This window comes from Pieris napi, chromosome 20 (assembly GCF_905475465.1).
Source record: "Pieris napi chromosome 20, ilPieNapi1.2, whole genome shotgun sequence".
Taxonomy (NCBI): domain Eukaryota; kingdom Metazoa; phylum Arthropoda; class Insecta; order Lepidoptera; family Pieridae; genus Pieris; species Pieris napi.
Window position 1 is genome coordinate 9,124,970 of NC_062253.1, and position 20,002 is coordinate 9,144,971.

General features: G+C 33.1%; 2 protein-coding genes across 3 annotated transcripts in view; one reads left to right on the forward strand and one right to left on the reverse strand.

The window, feature by feature from the left end:
- Nucleotides 1-20,002, forward strand: part of LOC125059808 (syndecan) — a 268,128-nt gene that overhangs the window by 143,884 nt on the left and 104,242 nt on the right. The window lies entirely within an intron of this gene.
- LOC125059802 (lipase 3-like) lies at nt 1,294-11,732 on the reverse strand. The gene is made up of 5 exons (XM_047664420.1): nt 11,622-11,732; nt 4,541-4,745; nt 3,223-3,596; nt 2,275-2,430; nt 1,294-1,748 (listed from the first exon to the last, which is right to left on the reverse strand). The coding sequence occupies exons 1-5, from the start codon at nt 11,706-11,708 to the stop codon at nt 1,374-1,376; spliced, it is 1,197 nt and encodes a 398-aa protein (XP_047520376.1). The 5' UTR covers nt 11,709-11,732; the 3' UTR covers nt 1,294-1,373.

Here is a 20,002-nt window from a genome sequence, read left to right on the forward strand (position 1 = left end):
AATGATTTTGATTACTAAGACCTGTATGAACCTTAACCTGGTCGGTACAGCGAGTAGGGGATAGGCCTCGGGGTATCGTTATATAATTGTGTGACTGCATGCTTAACAAATATTGTTTAAACGAGGAGTTTCTTAAAGGTGAAATAACTTTAGCTGTATGTGTTTAATTTGTAGATGAGTTGCTATCCAGAGAGGATATAGAACCATGGGAGTCATGGGAGTGTTAGGGTCTCTGTACCATATTTATTACGGAGAGTGTTCAGAGGAGTTGTTCGGATTAATACCAGCTGCTGAGTTTCAACATCAGACGTCGAGGCACAGTGCGAAATTCCGGCCGCATCACTTCGACATTTGTTGTTCCACAACTGAGCGTTTTTTAAGGCAGTTTTTGCAGAGTACCACCACTATTTCCGAACCAATTCGACTAAGGGTCCTTCAAGAAAAGAGCGTACCAATTCTTAATAGATCCAAATCCGACCTCTGTGTCTGATTATTCATAAAATTTTTACCCTTAAACTGTGTGACCCGTGTCACGAATGCTAGATTCCTGTGCCTACTAGGATAGTAGTTTTTATAGAGGAATTAAAAAGGGCACATATATATGTGTGTGTGTATAGTAGATTTCAGGTATAACGAAAATGAAGGGAACACTATAAACATAGATTGCTGATCTTTATCGACCAACTCCGGTCGCAATATCTGGATTTATAAGAACTTGTTACAACAGTTTTTGAGAACTGGCAGTAAATGTAAAATTAGAAGCATTAATATCAATTTCTTTACTGACAAGTCATAATTAGTGTACTTTATGTTACCTATGTGATTAAATGATTTTTTACTTTTACTTTACTTTACAGTCGCTATACCCAAACTCGGCGTTATATTACGTTAGATTTAACGTTGCTATAGCTAAATAGTCGTTACAACCAAGGTCATAAATTCCATTATGTTCACTAACCGAAAATCAAGTATGTATAATTTTACCCCTTACTTTATACTTACTATACTGCATACTTTAACATGAATGAGTCTTATTGCTTCGTTCTAACAGAAGTTCTCAACACAATTTGACAGACAGAGACGAAATACAATTTTTGTAACGAGACTCCAATTAGACAGAACTTCAGACTTCAGGTCAGACTTTTACTTTCTTTAACACACCTAAATATAAGAAGCTTTAATAGACTATGTATTTATGTTAGTCTGAGTTCTGTGTGTCAGGTTTACACATAAATTATATATGGACGTTCATATTACGCTGTCTGGGACTGGTAGTTCTTCAATATAAAAACCTTTATGTAAAACAATTTATTATAAAATCCGTTATTGTCATAACGTACAGATCTGGCTTTAAAACATTGCAACGGCTTTATTTATTTTCGTCGTTTTAAATCATCAATCAGGTAATCGAAAACTAATTCTCTCGTGTCTCTGGCTAGGAGGAAATCGGTGTGAGAGAAATCTTTACGGGCGACCTTCCTAACTTTGCAGTTAGGTATAACCTCGGCCATTGCCAACACGTCTCGTTCATGAAGAAGGATGTCTCCAAGAGTGTAATGCATTGTCATGTTTACTTTAATATTCTTTAAGTCGTATTCCGGTGGTGTGTATCTTCCATACTTCAATAGGTTACCAAGGAGGCCATGATCGAAACTCCTGAATGATTTATCTCGAATGTTTTGACCATAATGGGCGTATTGCTTGACTGCCGCTCCACTTACACTTTCCTTTGCACGGGAGATCTCTTCCTGCAATGCATTTAGTTTAATTAAACAAGAGTTAAGAGAATGAAATACTTGTGTTTTGACGTGACAACGTCTTATAATTCGATGGAGCCGGCTGCACGCACGAAAAAACATGACTCATGTGGCGTTACCTCGCTCTGAGGCGTTCCATTTAAGGCTAGAAGTGAAAGCGAGAGCGCGGAACGAGCGACAAAGAGGGACAATCGGCCTCCGCGTTCGGCAGCGTTCGACATCTGTCATTCTCCTACTAAAGTGAACGATGCGTCCACGTGGAGAGCTGCTATACAAAAATACATTTACATGTTTTTGTCAAGTATGAAGTGCAGTGTTTTCAGTATTTTCTTATGAAGTTGTCACGTTCAACTATCGTCATATAGGGAAAAAAGTAACTACAATTAGATGTAAATTTGAATACAGCGTGTTATCAACGAATGAAAAAACTAATTTTTTTTTGTTTTTTCGACGTTTAAATTAATATTTATAACGTGAAAGTTTATATTTTGTGATAAAATACATAAGTAAAACTTACCATAGTCTTCATTATTAAATATATTAACTCGAAAAGGTCATTTTTATTCTTAGGTATTTCCATATTATTTACTGATTCAATTAATTCGCCCAGATTTGGCTTTTCATTTCTTGGTGGTGCTAAGATTTCTACGAAGCCAAACAAAGATGTCAGAGCCTGAAAAAGGTATACATGTATATAATAAGAGATATATAACATTGAAAAGAGGAAAAATTCTAACGAATTATGTATGTATGCTCGAATAAATTCAAGTTTTTACATTTGACTCCTAAAACAAGGATATATTAGAATTACTTCTTGAAATGAAATTTCTTTAGGAGCTAGAGGATAAAATTTTCACGGATCGTCACGAAGGTGTGCAGCGTTTTTGTCGAAGAGAGCGATTGAGACCGATTGAGAGAGTGAGAAGGGCGAATTACCATATAGAAATTTTATTTTTTAAATTTGAATTTCTTAAAGAGAATTTATGAAATATTAGTATTTTATATTTTATGCAAAATATTTTATTAAAATCTCAAATGACGAATTGTAAATTAAAATGCCACGTGTTTTTTATCGAAGAAATAAATTTAAAAACTTAAATTAATTATTTGTATTAATTTTCGCCACTTTTAATACTTTAATGACAATTAAATTCATTAAATTCCTAACATATCTTCATTTTTCCCTCCCTCTAAGTCTCGAAAATCTAAAGTTTTATAAATATGAACAAAACTTTAAAAAAAAGTTTTCCAAAGACGTTTCACTTCTGACATTTATACGTACGTACTTTTTTTTCTTGTGTTCTGGTCTGATTTATTAAAGTTGTTGCCCAGAATAACAATTTCAAGACGGTTTAGACGTTCGGTTAGAAATTCAACGCTTATACATTTTCATAATCTTTTCTCTTTGTCGTATACTTCACTTATCTTTAGGTTAAATCGATTGGATAGTAATCTTAAAACTTACTAGAATATCATCTGTCCTGGCCGCAGCTTGAGAAAGAACCCAGTTAGGAAAGTCATTCTGGTATCCAACTCCAGCTAGCAAGTGCGCAGACGCAATCTTGTCATTGTATTCCGGTTTCCTTGAGTTCAAGATTAAAAAGACAGTCCCTCCCTGCGAATGACCGACATAATGGAGTTTCTTCTGTCGTGTGCGAGACAGTGCAAAATCTATCATATGGGGCAGATCAATTAAGGCTACTTCTTCGAAAGAGAAATCCCAAAACTGGCGTTTGGTGTCGTCGTTGTCAGGGCTCAGAAAGAGATGACGACGCGAGTTTTTCACACCTCGCGCATTTCCTATCCAGACATCGAACCCACTATCGGCAAGGTAATACGCTGAAAAGATCAAATGCTGTGTTAATTTATCATCAAGTATCAGCTTTTGTAAATAAGATTTTTGTTAATGATTTAAATTTTAATATTCTGATAATCTATATACATATATATAAAGATATATATTTACATCATATATACATAGATTACAGATACATTATGTATATACTAGCGGACCCGACAGACGTTGTCCTGCATGATATTTCAAGCGATTAGGATATTAAACAAAGTATGACAGTACCGACTGCAGCGTCATTTGCCGGGCTGATTTGTGAATCTAGTACCATCCAGGGCACCACCCAAACGCATACATAAACTTCATTCTAATCGGTCCAGGCATTTAAGAGAAGTTCAGTGACATACACACGTACAGTAAAATCTTCTTTGTTGTCTCAATCTATTTATATAAACCGTGTTAAAGTCCATTACGTAGTATAAGATATTCAAGCGAACAGACGGCTTGCTGTTAAACTCAAACTCAAACTCAAAATATCTTTATTCAAGTGGGTAACCAAGTACACTTTTGAATCGTCAAGTTAAATTAATCGTAAATTTACATTTACTACCAGTTCGCAAGTCAAGGGCGTAGAGTGGGTAAGAAGAACTGGCAAGAAACTTTCCGCCACTCTTTTTAATCGCCAGGTATTGTCATACAAATTGTTTGAACTGGAGCAATTCAATCCCAAGGATTAGGATCATTTAAGTAGTCCTCAAATTTATAAAAAGCTTTGTTGATTAGTTTTCGTTTAACGAGGGCTTTGAATTTATTTAGTGATATTACTCTAATTTCGCTTGACAACAAAACAACTATGTATCGATTGCTTTCTCCCTTCGAAGTTATTTAGCAATTCATTAGATTATATTGATTGAAATGAAACAGGCTAAATTATTTATTTGCCAAATTCCTTATCTATCTTATAAATATTCTTGCTCTTCTTCTTTCTTACCTAGACTGGAGTTAACACCAATCCCCAGGAAGGAGGAAGCAGAGCTTTGTAGTCCATGTTGGAGGAAAACAACTGGTCGTTGACGGAAGAAATCTAAGTAATCATTCTTGCCTCTAGGAATTCTGTTGATTTGGAGAATATAGCCATCTGATGTTATCAGATCATATTTCTCTGATGGGTATCCATCTTTTCGGATTCTGTCATACTGGAATTGATTACAAAATACAATTACGTTTCTAAATTACAGTTTTAAACGCATGTAAATCAATCAAATCAATCATTTAAAATTCTATCTAAATCCTAATAATTTCGTTATTAATATTTCAATAATACTGCTAAGGATAGTTATCATCTGTCGATAATTTTTATCTTTACATATTGCGATATAACGATTATGTATATCAGATATTTCTTATTATTTACCTCCTGCTTCGGGTTGAATTGTTGAAGAAGTTTACGGTTTTAAAAAAATATTGGTTGTTTGTAAAGTAGGTTTACGATCGAGATGTTTACGTGATAACGTCTTATTGGTGATATAAGTTTTTGGGAAGTAAGGAATTAATGTAGATAACAATTTTTTCAAATTTTAAATTACATCTATCGTTTTATTTTTTTACTTTTGATGATAAATTTCGGGTGTAAAATGTCAAGTTTACTTATTCGACTATGATATACATTTTTCTTCATACATTCACGGAATGACTGGCAGCGCTCGAGATGAGACGGGAGATCGGTCCGTCTCTCTCTCGTTATACCTGCGATCGCGCTCGTGAGGTTTTGGTGTGACACAAGTTTCTGAACATGTCACCCGACTAAAACGATTTTAAAGACGTTATCACGTCAAAAATATTTATTTATTTATTTATTTATTTATTTGTAAACCTACAGCTAACATAAATTATATACAATTACAAACAGTTACATTAAAAATATAGCCAAATATGGAATACATAATAATACAATTAACTACAAAATGGTTCAAGAATTTATAAAAGGGAACAAACAAACAAAAACTATTCAATACATTTATCTAAGTGGTACCTAATTTGGTTGTGTTGTATGATGGTGTAAAAGTGAGGGTAAGTACGTGAAGGTGTGTATGTGGGGTATGCTCATGATGCAGGTGATTTTGCGCTATGGATATTCTTAATACTTCTTTTAATCATATTCCGCGACAGCTTAAACAGGTCGAGGCTTAAATATTGGTCGTTGTATGTCCGGGCTGCGCGATACAAAACTGAGTTCCTTGCATAGTTGGTGTTAATGTGAGGAACATGGAACAAAGCACGATTACGAGTCTGGTAGGCAGGAACAAGGAAGGGCAATTTTTCTAGAAGGGAGCTACAATTAATTTTATTTGAGATGATGTCATGTAGTAGCAATAAATCATATTGTTTTCGTCGAGAGTCTAAAGTATTAATTTTAAAATGTTCACACGCGTCATTATATGTATTAAACTTATTGTAAGTCTTATAGGAGATAAATTTTATGAAGTCTTTTTGGATCTTTTCAATTTTTTCTTTGTGTACAGTGTAACTAGGTGACCAAACCGAGCAACCATATTCGAGAATACTTCTTACGTACGTATAGTATAGCACTTTCATACAGTCGACATCATGAAAATGTTCACTAACACGTCTTACAAAACCAAGCTGCTTATAGGCCTTGTCAACTATTGTGTCAATATGGTTATTATACGTCATTTTATAGTCTAACCATATACCTAAGTCACGAACACAATCTACTTCTTTTACAGATTTGTTATTAATATGATAGCTAAAGTTAAATTTGTTTTTTTTTCTGGTGAATGTTATTTTGACACATTTAGAAGCATTAACCGATATTCGATTTTGTCTGTAATAATTGGAAAGGTTATTTAGGTCGGCCTGAATTTTGTGACAGTCTCCTTCTTTGTTTATTTTTAAATATATCTTTTTATCATCAGCGAACATAAGGTAATTTGAATCTTTAATGGTACTATTTATGTCATAAAGATATGCATTGTATAACAGGGGACCCAATATAGATCCTTGAGGAACTCCAGAACTTATACGAACAAAGTCGCTTCTAGCACTGCCAACCGCAACCGCCTGTCTACGATTTGTTATATATGAACAAAACCAGCGATGTAGGTCACCACGTATCCCTAGAAGTTGGAGCTTATGTAATAGGATGGTGTGATCCACTCTGTCGAAAGCCTTCTCAAAGTCTGTGTAAATTACATCAACCTGTGCACCACCATCCATACTTTGCAGTACATAGTTCGTAAACACGGTTAAGTTGGTTATCGTAGAACGTTTATTGATAAAACCATGCTGTTCATCGGGAAGTGAATTACTTATTATATTGTGGATGGCTTTATAAATTATCTTTTCAAAGACTTTACTGAAAGTATTAAGTATCGATATTGGTCGATAATTTTCAATACTCAACCGCGAGCCACTCTTATGAATAGGTATTATTTTAGCTATCTTCCATACATCAGGATAAATGCCAAATGTGTTCACGGATAAGTTCTGTATTATGTACAGTGGTTCTGTAATAGCTTGAGCACATTTTTTGATAAAAATAGGTGGTATACCGTCATACCCAGCTCCTTTTTCCGCATTTAATGAATTTAGTATCTTCAATATATCAAATTTGGTTGTATTTAGTTTACATATAATGTTGTCGGTTACTTCCGTATTAGTCTGCAGAATTTCATGGTATGAAGGTGCTGCTTGTTGAAATACGCTCTCAAAGAAAGTACTGAATGCCGTGCATGCTTCCGATTCGTTATTATATATATTGCTTCCTAATTGTAATCTATTTGGATAGCCAGTGTTATTAATTCGTAAGGTTTTTAGATAAGACCAGATTTTCTTTGGATCTTTCTTTAACGATGTTTGTATTTTTTGCATATATAACTTAAAACATTTTTTTTGGACTGCCTTCTGTCTTGAACGAAGTAAGGAAAACTCATCGTAATCTCGAGGGTTTCCTCTTGCTTTCCATCGAGAGTGTGCAGTTCGCTTGTCGCGTATTATGTGTATGAGCGACTTAGTATACCAGACCGGATATTTGTTATGAGCATAAAAGGTAGTCTTAGGCACATACTGATCAATTCCACGTTGGAGGATTGAATAAAATTTCTGCACAATTATGTCAATGGTGTCGCCTCTTAGAGATTCATTCCAGTCTATACCGTTAAGATATTCATTTAATTTATCGTAGTTAGCCTTCTTGAAGTTATATCTTATCTCCTTTTTTAATTTAATACTAGGCGTCATCAATTCCGTCAATTTCAGTTCCAGGCATGGATGGTTCGGGTCTTCTTTAACGAGATAGCTGCAAGATTTAGACACCTCAATGTATATGTCACTAAATACTAGGTCTAGTATATTTCCAGAGGAGTTTTTATGAAGATTATACTGACTGAAACCTAGACTACTGCATGATTCAATAAGCTTTGCACCCGCATTTTGTAGGTTTACAGTACCACGCCTAAGGAAGGTGGGATCAGAGGTAGGAGACCAGCCTATGTGGGGTAGATTGAAATCGCCAGCTATGATATAATGATCATTTGGGTGTAATGAGAAAATATATAGGAGAAAGTCTGTAAACGCTGTAAGTCTTACAGACTGCAAATCGTCAGGTGGTATGTATGCAATACATATATGTAGTTCGCGTTTATTGCATCCATTCGACGCGAGCGTACTAGCGGGAATAGTCAACCAGGCGCACTCAACGCCGTAGCACGTCCACTCGGCCATCTCTTGCGCATGCAGTGACCTTTTCGTACACAACATAACACCACCACCCGACGTTTTAGTAGAATTTTTAGAATTCCGATCGAGACGGAGCACATCATATCGGTCATCACATAATTCAGTATTGTAAAAGCCAGAAGTTAACCAAGTCTCGGTGATTAGAATAATATCGAAGTCGTTCATGAGTATGTTCTGTATTAAATCTAGTGTTTTTGTGCGCAATCCACGGACATTTTGATAAAACAAACTTAGGTTATTTGTAATCATTGTTACTAAGTGTGAAGGTATAAAAGTGTATGCATATATTTATATGTAGTACTAGCGATGAAGACCCGAGATGTTTAAGCACAGAATATTGAGGTTTTAACCGGCGCAAATGTTTGTATTTTTTAATAACATTTAATATCCATAGGCAGGTGTGTAAGTTGTATTTATGTAGAAGAGTGTTTTTATGAGTAGGTATAATGATCATGTGATTTTGTGTGTATGAATGGTGGTTATGAATGCTCAAATTAGGTAGTAAGGCTACTATGTAAAATTTAATTTGTTTTGTGTAATATGGATACTTAATATAAGAACATATAATTAACAGATTTTTTCCAAATCGCGCCTGATGTTTATTGATATAGCAGGAGATTCTTCGTTCCGGCGTAAAAAAATGCAGCAATTGCGAACCCACACAAATTTAAAACCTTTTTTTATAGCAAGAGCTTTTGCCTCTTTCAAAAGTTGCTTGTTTTCTGGGGTCAAATGCTCATTGACAAAGAACTTTTTCGATTCCCCTGACAATCCTATATCCAGTGTTTGAATGCCTCGCTTTCGACGTAAGCCAGATAAAATTTTATCCTTAATATCACGTGATTTTAGGCGCACTACGATTGTCTTTGGTTTACCAGATACAGGTTGTTTCGGTTGAACGCGATTAGCATATTCGATGTGTTCATCCTGCAATACGACGTTTGCATGCTTTGCTATTTTTTTTACTAAGGCGTGTGTGGATTCGTTGGTGGAATGGGGTAACCCAACAATCTCGAGGTTGTTCATCCTATTCCATTGCTGTTGTTTATTTATTTGAGATTGCAGTTCTTTAATAAGGGTATTATTGTTTTGGACATCACTTTTCAAAATATTCACTTCCTCCCTGAGACACTCAGCCTCGTTCACAAATGGGGTGACGATTGATTTTATCTCTTCCCTTATCTCACCAAGAAGAGACATTTTCAGAGATTCTATCAGCTTAGATTCTAGGTGTTCAAGTTTGGAGTCTATTGCGTGTTTAATACCCTCTGTTATGAACAGCTGTAACTCATCTTTTGACACGCAACGGTCGCTCAATCCTATATCCTTCTTATTACGCCGCGCCTTTGATGTACGTATATTTTCAGGTGAAATACTTTGACCGCGATCCTCTCTGCGTAAGCATGGAGGACATATCCAGGAATTAATTAATGTCTCCGACGCAATATTCGCACATTCGATATGACAGCCTCTGAAGCATTTTGTACACCTGATTTGTGTACTTATATCCAGGTCTCTGACGCAAGCAATACACTTCGGCATTGTTTGTTATTTATTTATATTTACTCAAATTATGAGTCCAATTGAAAAAGAAAAATTAAAAAACAATAAAAAAAAAAAAAATCTAAGGTTTGATCCTTATTACACTTCAGATCAAGATACCAAAGAGCTATCTATGGACAGGTGCCAATCAGTTGCCGACAAATGTTGCGAATAAATTGAACATAACACAGCTTAAGTTATTCAAAAATGTTCTTACGTCTTATAATCAAAGTATTGATTATCACAAATCACTTCTAAAACAGACGACACTTCACTTTCACTATAGTTCTTATGATATGACTCAGACTACGAAGTATGATGGCCAATTATTCCCAACGAAGTATGACGGTTAATCAAAAAATTTTCACAACTGAATAATTACAGTATACATATATCTTTGCTTGCTTCTACACGATATATGTTGTAGGCGATAGCTTTGTTTATTATAATCCCTTTATTGAACCTTTTTATGCACTTATTCTATTTTTAATCACAAAAATTATGTCGAGGCGACTTTGACTTTGCCTAGGTACCCTCAACAATGACGAATGACGATCTCCATACGAAACAATCGAAATAGGGCCATTTAAACAAATCACTTAATGTTCAGTCTGGTTGGAATACTAGTTTAATCACGTGATCTAAGCGAGCTGTCATTTGTCATGAGAAAATTATGTCAGTCAGTATTTGTCTTGTCATCTGTCAAATGTCTTATATTGCGTTACTTGTTTTATAATATAAAAAATACAGCAATTGGCTATCAATAACATTTTATTTAGACATAATTTTGTGTTGCTACTTAAATCCAAAGATTATATATATATATATATATATATAATCTTTGGATTTAAGTAGCAAACATGTTATAATTTTGGTAACAATTCCGATTAGATTGATAAAGGCGGAAATTGTAATAAAATTATCGCGGTTTAGAATTTAGTGTGATCACATAATATATCGTAAAACTGTTATCTATATATAGATAGTATATGGGAAATGACACGATATATGGCACGATTAATTTAATCAATACAATCAAGTGTTTGTTGCTTTAAATTGAATAAGAAAGACGCATTTTATTTTACTAAATAAATATAAGAGCGTGTGGTTGCTTTGAATCTATCAGTTCTGATTATTAGTTTCGCAGAAACTGAATTCAAATTTCTCAGGCTTATTGTATTGAATTAATAGGGCCACTTGGTACTTACCAACTGAGCTATGGTGTGAGTCTATTTTTATATTAGGTGTGTTTTACGTTAGTCTTGTCAAATTCACATATATCTACGTATACTTGATCAAGTTCTACGTACAGCATGATATCAACATATCAACCTATGTAGCAAGATCTTTTTTTTTCTCTCTCACCTATTTTGTAAAGTAATATGTTACCTATGTAATTGGAGATTGTATAATTAGGATTTACAGATTTAAATATCTATGGATTTCAAATTCAAATAAATTTTATTCGAAAGGCATGTTACTTAAATTTCAAATTCAGTCATTTGTTTCTAGTTAGATAGTTTTTTGTTTTTGTAATATTTCGGCGCCATGGATAAACTGATAACGGAACAACACCCTATAGGCCGACTTCTACAGTATAGAGATAAACAAACTGCCATCAAAATGGCCGATATATTAATATTTTAAACTTTTCATACAAATGCCCAATTTCATAGGTTTGATTTGCATTGGGTTACTTAGAATTTGTTTATTTTAAACGTCAACATTTTACTTAATGTACTTCAGATACATTAGAATAATTTTATACTTACAGTTGACAGTTGACTCCTTGTATCATCAATGGAGGAGCATATGTTAACACATATAATAAAAATCACAAATGGTAGAATACGTGCCATTGTTTACGCTATTTTGATGCTTTCTTTCTCCGTCATACCTTTATAAAATCCTTATCATAATCCTACGTAGATAAATCAAAAGATGCTATCTTTTGATGATCTAAGTACTTACTGCGACTTAATCCATGCGAAACAGGTGCATTTAATATGTGTTTAATGACTTTAAAGTTGTAAATATATAAATATATGATAAACTCAAGCAATCATTTGATTATCATTAGATAAAAAACAATTGAAATGATTATGCTATTGATTGTTTTATATGCAGAATCTCTGTGAAATAGAATTGACTTCTGAAAAATTTACTTGAATAGGTACTTTCTTACAAAGTGCTTATTTCAATTATAATTCGTCGTTTTGGAATTATTTACTACGGTAACTCATTTAGACGGCTTACGTAATAACTTCGCAGTATTTGTTCCTGCATCATTTCAGTACAGTCCTTTAATTATTTAACTGATATTATCCTTATAGTTATTAATTTAATTTATTTGTTTTTATTAGCATTCATAAGAATACATATTTAATATTTGGTAGTTAGTTAATTAATTTTGTCTAAATATCTTTCAAGTTCACTTTCCATTTTACCTTTCCTTAAATAAGGTACATGAACTTAAATTATTGAATTTAAAATAATAAAAACCCTTTTTGCTATCTAATCGCCATGCTTCATAATAATCCGATTTTATGGCTTAGATATATAATTTATTGTTTGCGTTTGATACACCCACGTTTCTCCTTGTTCCCCCTATACTATAAAAAATACCTGTCATGTATACGTATATAATAATAAAACTTAAGTCATTTACCGTAAATATACGAAGACGCGGGCACCACACTCTTACAAAATACATTAGTACAAATAATATAGAAAATTAAAAATTAAGTGTGTACCAAACATAAATTATCTTCATTTAACCTTCATTTTGTCTCGTTACTAGTAACACACAGTAACACAGTAGTTCAATGGTAGATTGAAATAAAATGTTCAACCTCATAAGAAATCATCTTCAACTAAATCATCTTAGCAAGTGTTATCGCGGTCTTGGCATTAACTATGTGAAAAAGATTAGTAAATTAAAATATTGTAAATTTATTTTACCTTACCTTATCATAAATTAACTTAATTTTCTTTATTGTTTAATTTGTAAATATTAATTCTAGATATTGCTACAACACATTTAGCTGGCAAGTCACAAGCGCCTAATCCTTTAAGTATAGATAAGACTGCAGTGCAATGATTGGGAAATATTTTTAAATTAAGAGTTCACTGCACCCTCGAATCATACATATAACCTAAGTATATTATATATATTTTTTATTGACGGATTAATCCCTATGTAATATAACGCATTTCATATAATATGAATGATTGATTCTTTAACTGGTTGAGTTGTTGTTTTAATAACTAAGATGCACTAATAATATGGATTATACAGTTATAATTTTTTTTCTAATTAATATAATAATATTATGTTTTTATCTTTCAGGTAATAACAACCAATGTTATCAAAAAGATGGACACATTAAATAGGTATAAGTAAAAAACAGACACAAATAAACTAGAATTCAGACGGAAGATCAAAATATTAATTTTGTCGAATACTGGTCATCTGTAGGACACCTGACAAATTGTTACATACAAGTATGCTGCAGGAGATGCCATTTCTTTGCTTTAAATTGCTTTCCTTTTTTATTTGTAATATCAATTTCTTATCAGCAAGTAAAACTTTCCGAACCGGACGAAAATAATTACTTCTTAACACAATGCATACCTTTTTTACACGCTTTATATTAGCTTCACCTGTATGTATGTTTGTATGTATGTATGTAACCGACTCCTTCAGACTCGATTTTGACCCACTTTTAACGGACAGATTTAATTCAATCTTTGCGCACCTGTCAAAGATCAATGACAATGCAATAATCCGAAAAAAAATAAAAAAAATAAAAAAAAATTAACTAAAAAATAAAAAATAAATAATAGTTTAAAAAAACTAAAAAACACGCTTTTAAAGCACATCAAACTAAAAAGTGAAAAATAATTCCTAATTTAGGCTGAAAATGGTAATGAACAAAAAATACTGGTTTTATTGTGAAAAAGCGTGGGTTGCTCGATAGACGAAAAATATGGCACATTATTTTTTATATAATAGGGGGGCAGAGCCTAAGTGGGTACGTTGCCGGCCTTTGAGGAAGGAGTACACTCTAACTTTGAATAGTTGGAGGTCGTATCTCTAAGAGAAGACCCCGAAGAGTTGATTCCACAGTTCGCTAGTTCGCAAAAGAAAGTCCCTTGTGAAATGGACTGTGGAGGAAGACTTCTAGCTCTCAAGGTTCAAGTCTTGTTGTTTTACCTTGAATTCTTAAACCAATAGAAAAGTACTTTCTTCCTAAGTATGTTATGACATATTTGATTGTAAGGTGCGCAAATATTTGTAAATATTTGAAATTAGTTCGTAAATAATGACGTTGGATGTTTATACCAATTTGTTGTCGACGTTATTGATTTTTAAATGATATCGCTATCGTGTCTTTGTGATATTGAAGTGCAAAGCCAAGGCCAACGACCGGGTATTAATTACGTACTTGTGAACTTAAAGATCTTTCTTCACTTATTAGGGTTTATAATTATTTCTATTAAAAAGACAGACATTTAGAGTAGGAGATTTTTTTTCTTTGGAATATATATTAAAATATGAAATATCTTTTTAGTTTATTATTTTAGACGCTCCCTGCGTTCAAGTATTACGTCACGCAATTTTTGGAGATTATTGACCCCCTCCCCATGTATCGCGCTGTAACGTTTTCCTGTACCCAGTAGTAAATCGTTTCGTGACCACACAGTGACTCTTTATACCTAAAAGTTACCATTATGTGGTGTAAAGTACTGGAAAGTTGAAAATAATGTTAACAATAACGCGAAATTAATCCCCGCCCCACATCACACACGTTTTACAAAAGAACCCCCCCTCCAATTCGTTACGTAATACTTGAAAGCTTCTTTAAGGTTTGTGATTCTATTTTTTTATAAGATTTGGTTATGCAGTTCTTGCACTTTACCCATCATATTTAGTTGTTTTCCTTACTAGGGTTGCCTGGAAGAGAACGCTTGTTTGCGATAAGGCCGCCCGTTGCATCCCCTATAATTTTTATGTTATTTGTTTTTCTTTAAATGTAACGAAGTGTAAATAAATAAAAATATCCGTCACTCGCTTAGTTATAGATAGTATACTAAAGTAGAGAATATAATATATATAAATAAAATTAAAACTGCGGAAGTTTCTCGCCAGTTTTTCTTGCCCGCTCTACGCCCTTGACTTGCGAACTAAATGTAAATTTACAATTAATTTAACTTCTTTTTTGACGTTCATAAGTCTGTGTTTACCTATATGAATAAAGATATTTTGAGTTTGAGTTTACATAATAATTGTCATTAAGCCGAAATAGAAAACGCATAAAAATTTCAATTTTAATTAAATAAATCAAGGACTCGCGTCCTATATCTCAAAATACTCTCGAAGCGAACTCAAATCTGTGTCTCGCACTCATTTCAATAATGTAGGCTTTGTCACAATTCTCGTTACGGTAGTGATTTACTCAACACGTCGCGTTACATTGCAAATGTAAAATCTCGGTATTTCCATATATATAAGGAACGGGCATGAATGAAACTAAGGCCCTTGATTTTTTAAATAGCGAAAAATTAACCTTTACTCTGATTTTTAATTCCGTAGAATTCTGACAGCTATAATTTTTTGACATGTCAGAGATGGCAAACCTTTTTGGCCTGGAACATGTTTCTGTTGAGTCTGAACATCTGAGTCTATACATACATTGTTTAGTTAATGTATGCATTTTATTAAGTGCGGTGCTCCACATTAAAAGTTTAACGGCGAGTGATAATTACGTCCCTTTCACAAACAGTAAAAAACACAAGTTAACTATTTTTGTTAAAGGTTTTTTTGAAGTGAAACTTCTTTATTTTTTCTTTTTTTTTTATATTATGGCAATAGTTTTGACTTTATGCCAGTTTCAAGTAATTTTAAAGGTTTACTAAACTTGGAATAAGTAGGCAGTGATGCCAGCTAAGGAATAAAATAAAGTAATTAAAGATAATTCGATATATTGTTCGTGATATTGAAATATTTGTTATTTTTGTATTAGGTTACTTGAGTAAGTAAATATTTAGATTAACCTTTTTGTAGGTAAAACATAAAAAATACGTAGCACTTTTTTATTGCCCTCAAATAAGTCAAATTTGTCCCTTTTTCAGTAGTGAACTTTTTTTGTAGCAACTCTTATAAAATGTCAGAATTCTACGGAATGAAAAATCAGAGTTTAGATGGAAAGATGGCGCGTTTCGCTGTTGTGATTGACTAATGACAATCATGAATTGTTTGTAATAACCAAATCTATGTGCATGTTTATCACGCAAGAAAATTTTATATAAAAACACGTTTTTCAAATACTTACCAGCTGAAAGATTAGTGAAAATGCTTATCATCAAAATTAAACAAACATTAAAAGATTATCTAAAGTTTTTTATAATTATAAAACGATAATATTATCTGTTTATTATATAAGCGCACTCTGTTTTGCTCAAAACAGAGCGAGATGGAGTCATTTGGAGGAGGCCTATACTCAATAAGAGGTCCTTGGAAAAACAAAAATATACATTATATATATATATGTATATGTATTTTTTGTGTGTGTATATTTTGTAACGTTTTGTAAATTTTTCAAGGAATAAATGAGGCTTAATTATTATTATATAAGCGCACATGCAAAATATAATTTCTATAGGATTCTTGAATGAGCTTTTTATTGTTATGGAACAAATTTCTATGCAAATTACAGATTACTTAAGTTACAAAATAGTTTTGTCATTGATTTTCAAAACAGTTGCATTTTGAAGTGTTAAATTAAAAAAAATTATTACTATTTGTGATTTAAGAATTCTTTTTTTTTTTATTTCTCGTATCAATAAGTGACGTTTCCATAATCTTCATAAATTGATAAAAAATATAAATTAACTTATCAAACGGGGAGAAAACCCAAAGAACACAAATTTTCTATCTAACGCTTTTTCTATAAAAAAATACTTCAATGTCCAAAAGAGTTTTCTGTTTAGCAAAATGTTACTCACACTTAAGTATTTTAGTCTTAGTTTTTATTTGCGTTTGTCAAAAATAAGACCCAAGGTCAGCGCATTGTATGACACAATGTCATAACTATCGTTAAAAAAAAGTGGCGCAGTGGCGCTACAACCTCTTTAGGTCTTGGACTCAGATATCTGAATCTGTTTCATGATAATTTTAAGTGTAATAGGCAAGTAGGTGATCAACCTCCAGTGCCTATTTGGGTCTAAGATATGTCGGTTTCCTCGCGATGTTTTCCTTCACCGTTCGAGCAAATGTTAAATGCGCACATAGAAAGAAAGTCCATTGGTGCACGAGGATAGAACCTACGACTTCAGGTATGAGAGTCGCACGCTGAAGCCACTAGGCCAACACTGCTCCATAACTATCGTTATTAGGTAAAAAAAATCGCATTAAATTTATCTCCTAGGTTTTAAGCTATCATCACCTTAGAAAGGTGTTTGCTGAAACGAGCTGTGACCACATTATCAAATGAACGCATAATATGACATAAATTGGAACGGAGACAGGTTAATGTATATCTTGATAAATGTCCCGTCAACTCAGTATAATACTTCGCAATGCTGACAGATTAAGTATCTCATAACCATAGAGTAGGAACACGTTAAGGCGTTATGTAATATATTTTATTTAAAAATTTACATTGTTTGGTAGGCCTCTCTGGAGGAGGGTAATAACCTTGCTTTGCCTTGTGGAATGCAGTGGTATCCTTCTGTGAGCATGTTATGCTACAGAAGGAGACAGCAGAGCGAGAGAGGGAACGCTATAGGACGAATCCTAGGGGTAGAAGATGGGGAGTAACTAGGAGAAGACATGCCCATCTCCTTCCTCCTATGTATTGTATACTGCACCGGAGGTTTTTGAGTGTAACATGCCGTTGAGGTCCCGGTAGAATGCGACAGCGACCCCGGAGCCTCTGTAACGCGGCTTTGTCGGAACTACTCGAGGTGGTTTTAGTGGGTATTGCTCACCCAGTCTCTGAATAGCAGAGATTTTAGCGTCGAGTCAAACATACTCCTGCAACTTTTGGGGGCAGGGGGCAGTGGGACACATTACGACAAAGAGAAAATTACGTACATACATTAAAAATAAAAGACAAACTAGATTAAAAAATACAAATATACATTTTTTATATTGCACATTTAAAAAATAATATGTTACTACTTAGCAATTGTTACTATTGGTGACGGATCAACTGTGGCAACATCTTACGCCTGAAGATATGGAGACTAATCTGATTCGCATGTAGTACTACTACTATCTGGCGATTTTTCTACTATATTTTGCTTCCAGCACACATAAGTATTTGTGTTATATAGTAATGAATATTAAAACTGTAAAACTATAATTTTACTATTTGTATTTAAAGAAACATATTTATTAAACACAATTATAAACAGAGTTTCAGCGTGAATGTGAATTTACTTACCATAATGCAAAGCGACAACTTAAATAACTTTAAATCCTAAATTGTGTAAAATAAACAGGTGTTTCATGTTAGCTACATTTAACCAAATTACTTTAAAACTCTTGGCTTTGAGGTCTAATAGTAAAGTAATTATTATATTCTTACTCGTTACAAGTAAACGAGTTAATTTCTGCTAAAATGAAGAAAAAATAAGTTGAATTAAAAAAAATATTAAAAATATATAATTGAGCTTTTGGTATAAATGTTAGTGCTCAAAGACAATGATCTTTTTAATAAACTTTTTTATATTAGCAACCCCGAACTTGTCCGTCAAACGGTACGTCAAGCTAATTCAAAACGAAATCATTTAAAAAATGTCGATAATAATTGAAGAATCCGAGGAAATACCATGCTACAGTTGTGTGCAAATGCGTAAAATATTTTTACTGGTGGCCGTATCATCTTTGCTACCAATGATTTTGTTTATGGCTTTGCTGCTACTTCTGTCAGCGAGAAAGCCACAATTAGAAGACTCTACCAGTACCATTGTAGAATTTGTGTTTGGGTTGTTATATTTGCATCTGTTTGTAGCAACATTCATGATGCTAGCGAGTTATTTAAAGCGGCGTAGTCCAGTGAGATACCAATGCGTCTATCTTCTCTTCCACGCTGTGTGTATGCTTTTATTCTTTATATCTTCTTTATTATTAACTATTATTAATCAGTCATATGCTCTAGCTATGTGTTTGGTAGTTCTATGTGCTTTGTATGTTTGTTTTCTATGTTATTTTATGAAAATTAATAACATTGCTTTGTTTGCAATCAGCAGAGCGTTTTAACATTAAATTGGTTATTGTGATGTAAGTAAACCGAAATTTATTTGTGTTTCATTTATTTTCCTGGAACGAGCTTTTCTAGAATAACGCGATTGATGCTATGATTTTATAAACATATCCAATGCCCGGTATAAATACTTATATCTTTCATTATGTTTGAGACCCATGATTAAATTTTTTTATAGAACGGGCAAACGGGCAGGAGGCACATCGGACGTTAAGTGATACCGCCGCCCATGGACACTCAGTGCTTTTAAGAATTGATACGCTCTTCTCGAAATTGCTCGGCTTGTTGACATTTCGCATATTATTTCACAGAACCCAAACAAATTATTGTATGTCATTTTGTTAAGTATTTAAAAATTCAAATTAAACATTTATTATTTCTAAAACCCGCCAAAACGCTTCCCTATGCATAGTACAGCATGTTAATTGGCAAACTAAGTTTTTACGAGTTAATTATAAGTCTTAAATTACACGAATACATACATACATTTCGATCAAAGTCAGTCTCCGACGCAATTAAACTCCAAGACTGTTTAGAAAGACATTTATAATCCTGACACGTCATCGCCGATTCCACTAATCTGTAAGCGTTGTGTTTTGTGGCTGATATATGAAAATCAATTTTTATTAAAAATTAATGATTATTTACAATTTAACAACATTTGTTAAAGCCATATTTTACTCGGGTTACTCTCTTTAACAACTAAACATGTCAAATAGCCTATAATATACATAATAACCTATAACATACAATCTATATATATGTATAATAAAATATGTTGCTTGGACCAATTCGAGTGATTTTTGGTTATATGTTCCTTAAATTTTTTCTCTGAAGAGGTTTTATGGAATATTTTAAGAAAAAAACAAAAAAAACATTTT

What these genes read in the sequence shown, in the direction of transcription:
- LOC125059802 (XM_047664420.1), bottom strand. Translation starts at nt 11,708, where the DNA reads ATGGCACGTATTCTACCATTTGTGATTTTTATTATATGTGTTAACATA. An exon ending in TGGTGTTAACTCCAGTCTAG is followed by an intron (nt 3,597 to 4,540) that starts GTAAGAAAGAAG and finishes TGATCTTTTCAG; the next exon opens with CGTATTACCTTGCCGATAGT. An exon ending in CCAGGACAGATGATATTCTA is followed by an intron (nt 2,431 to 3,222) that starts GTAAGTTTTAAG and finishes TACCTTTTTCAG; the next exon opens with GCTCTGACATCTTTGTTTGG.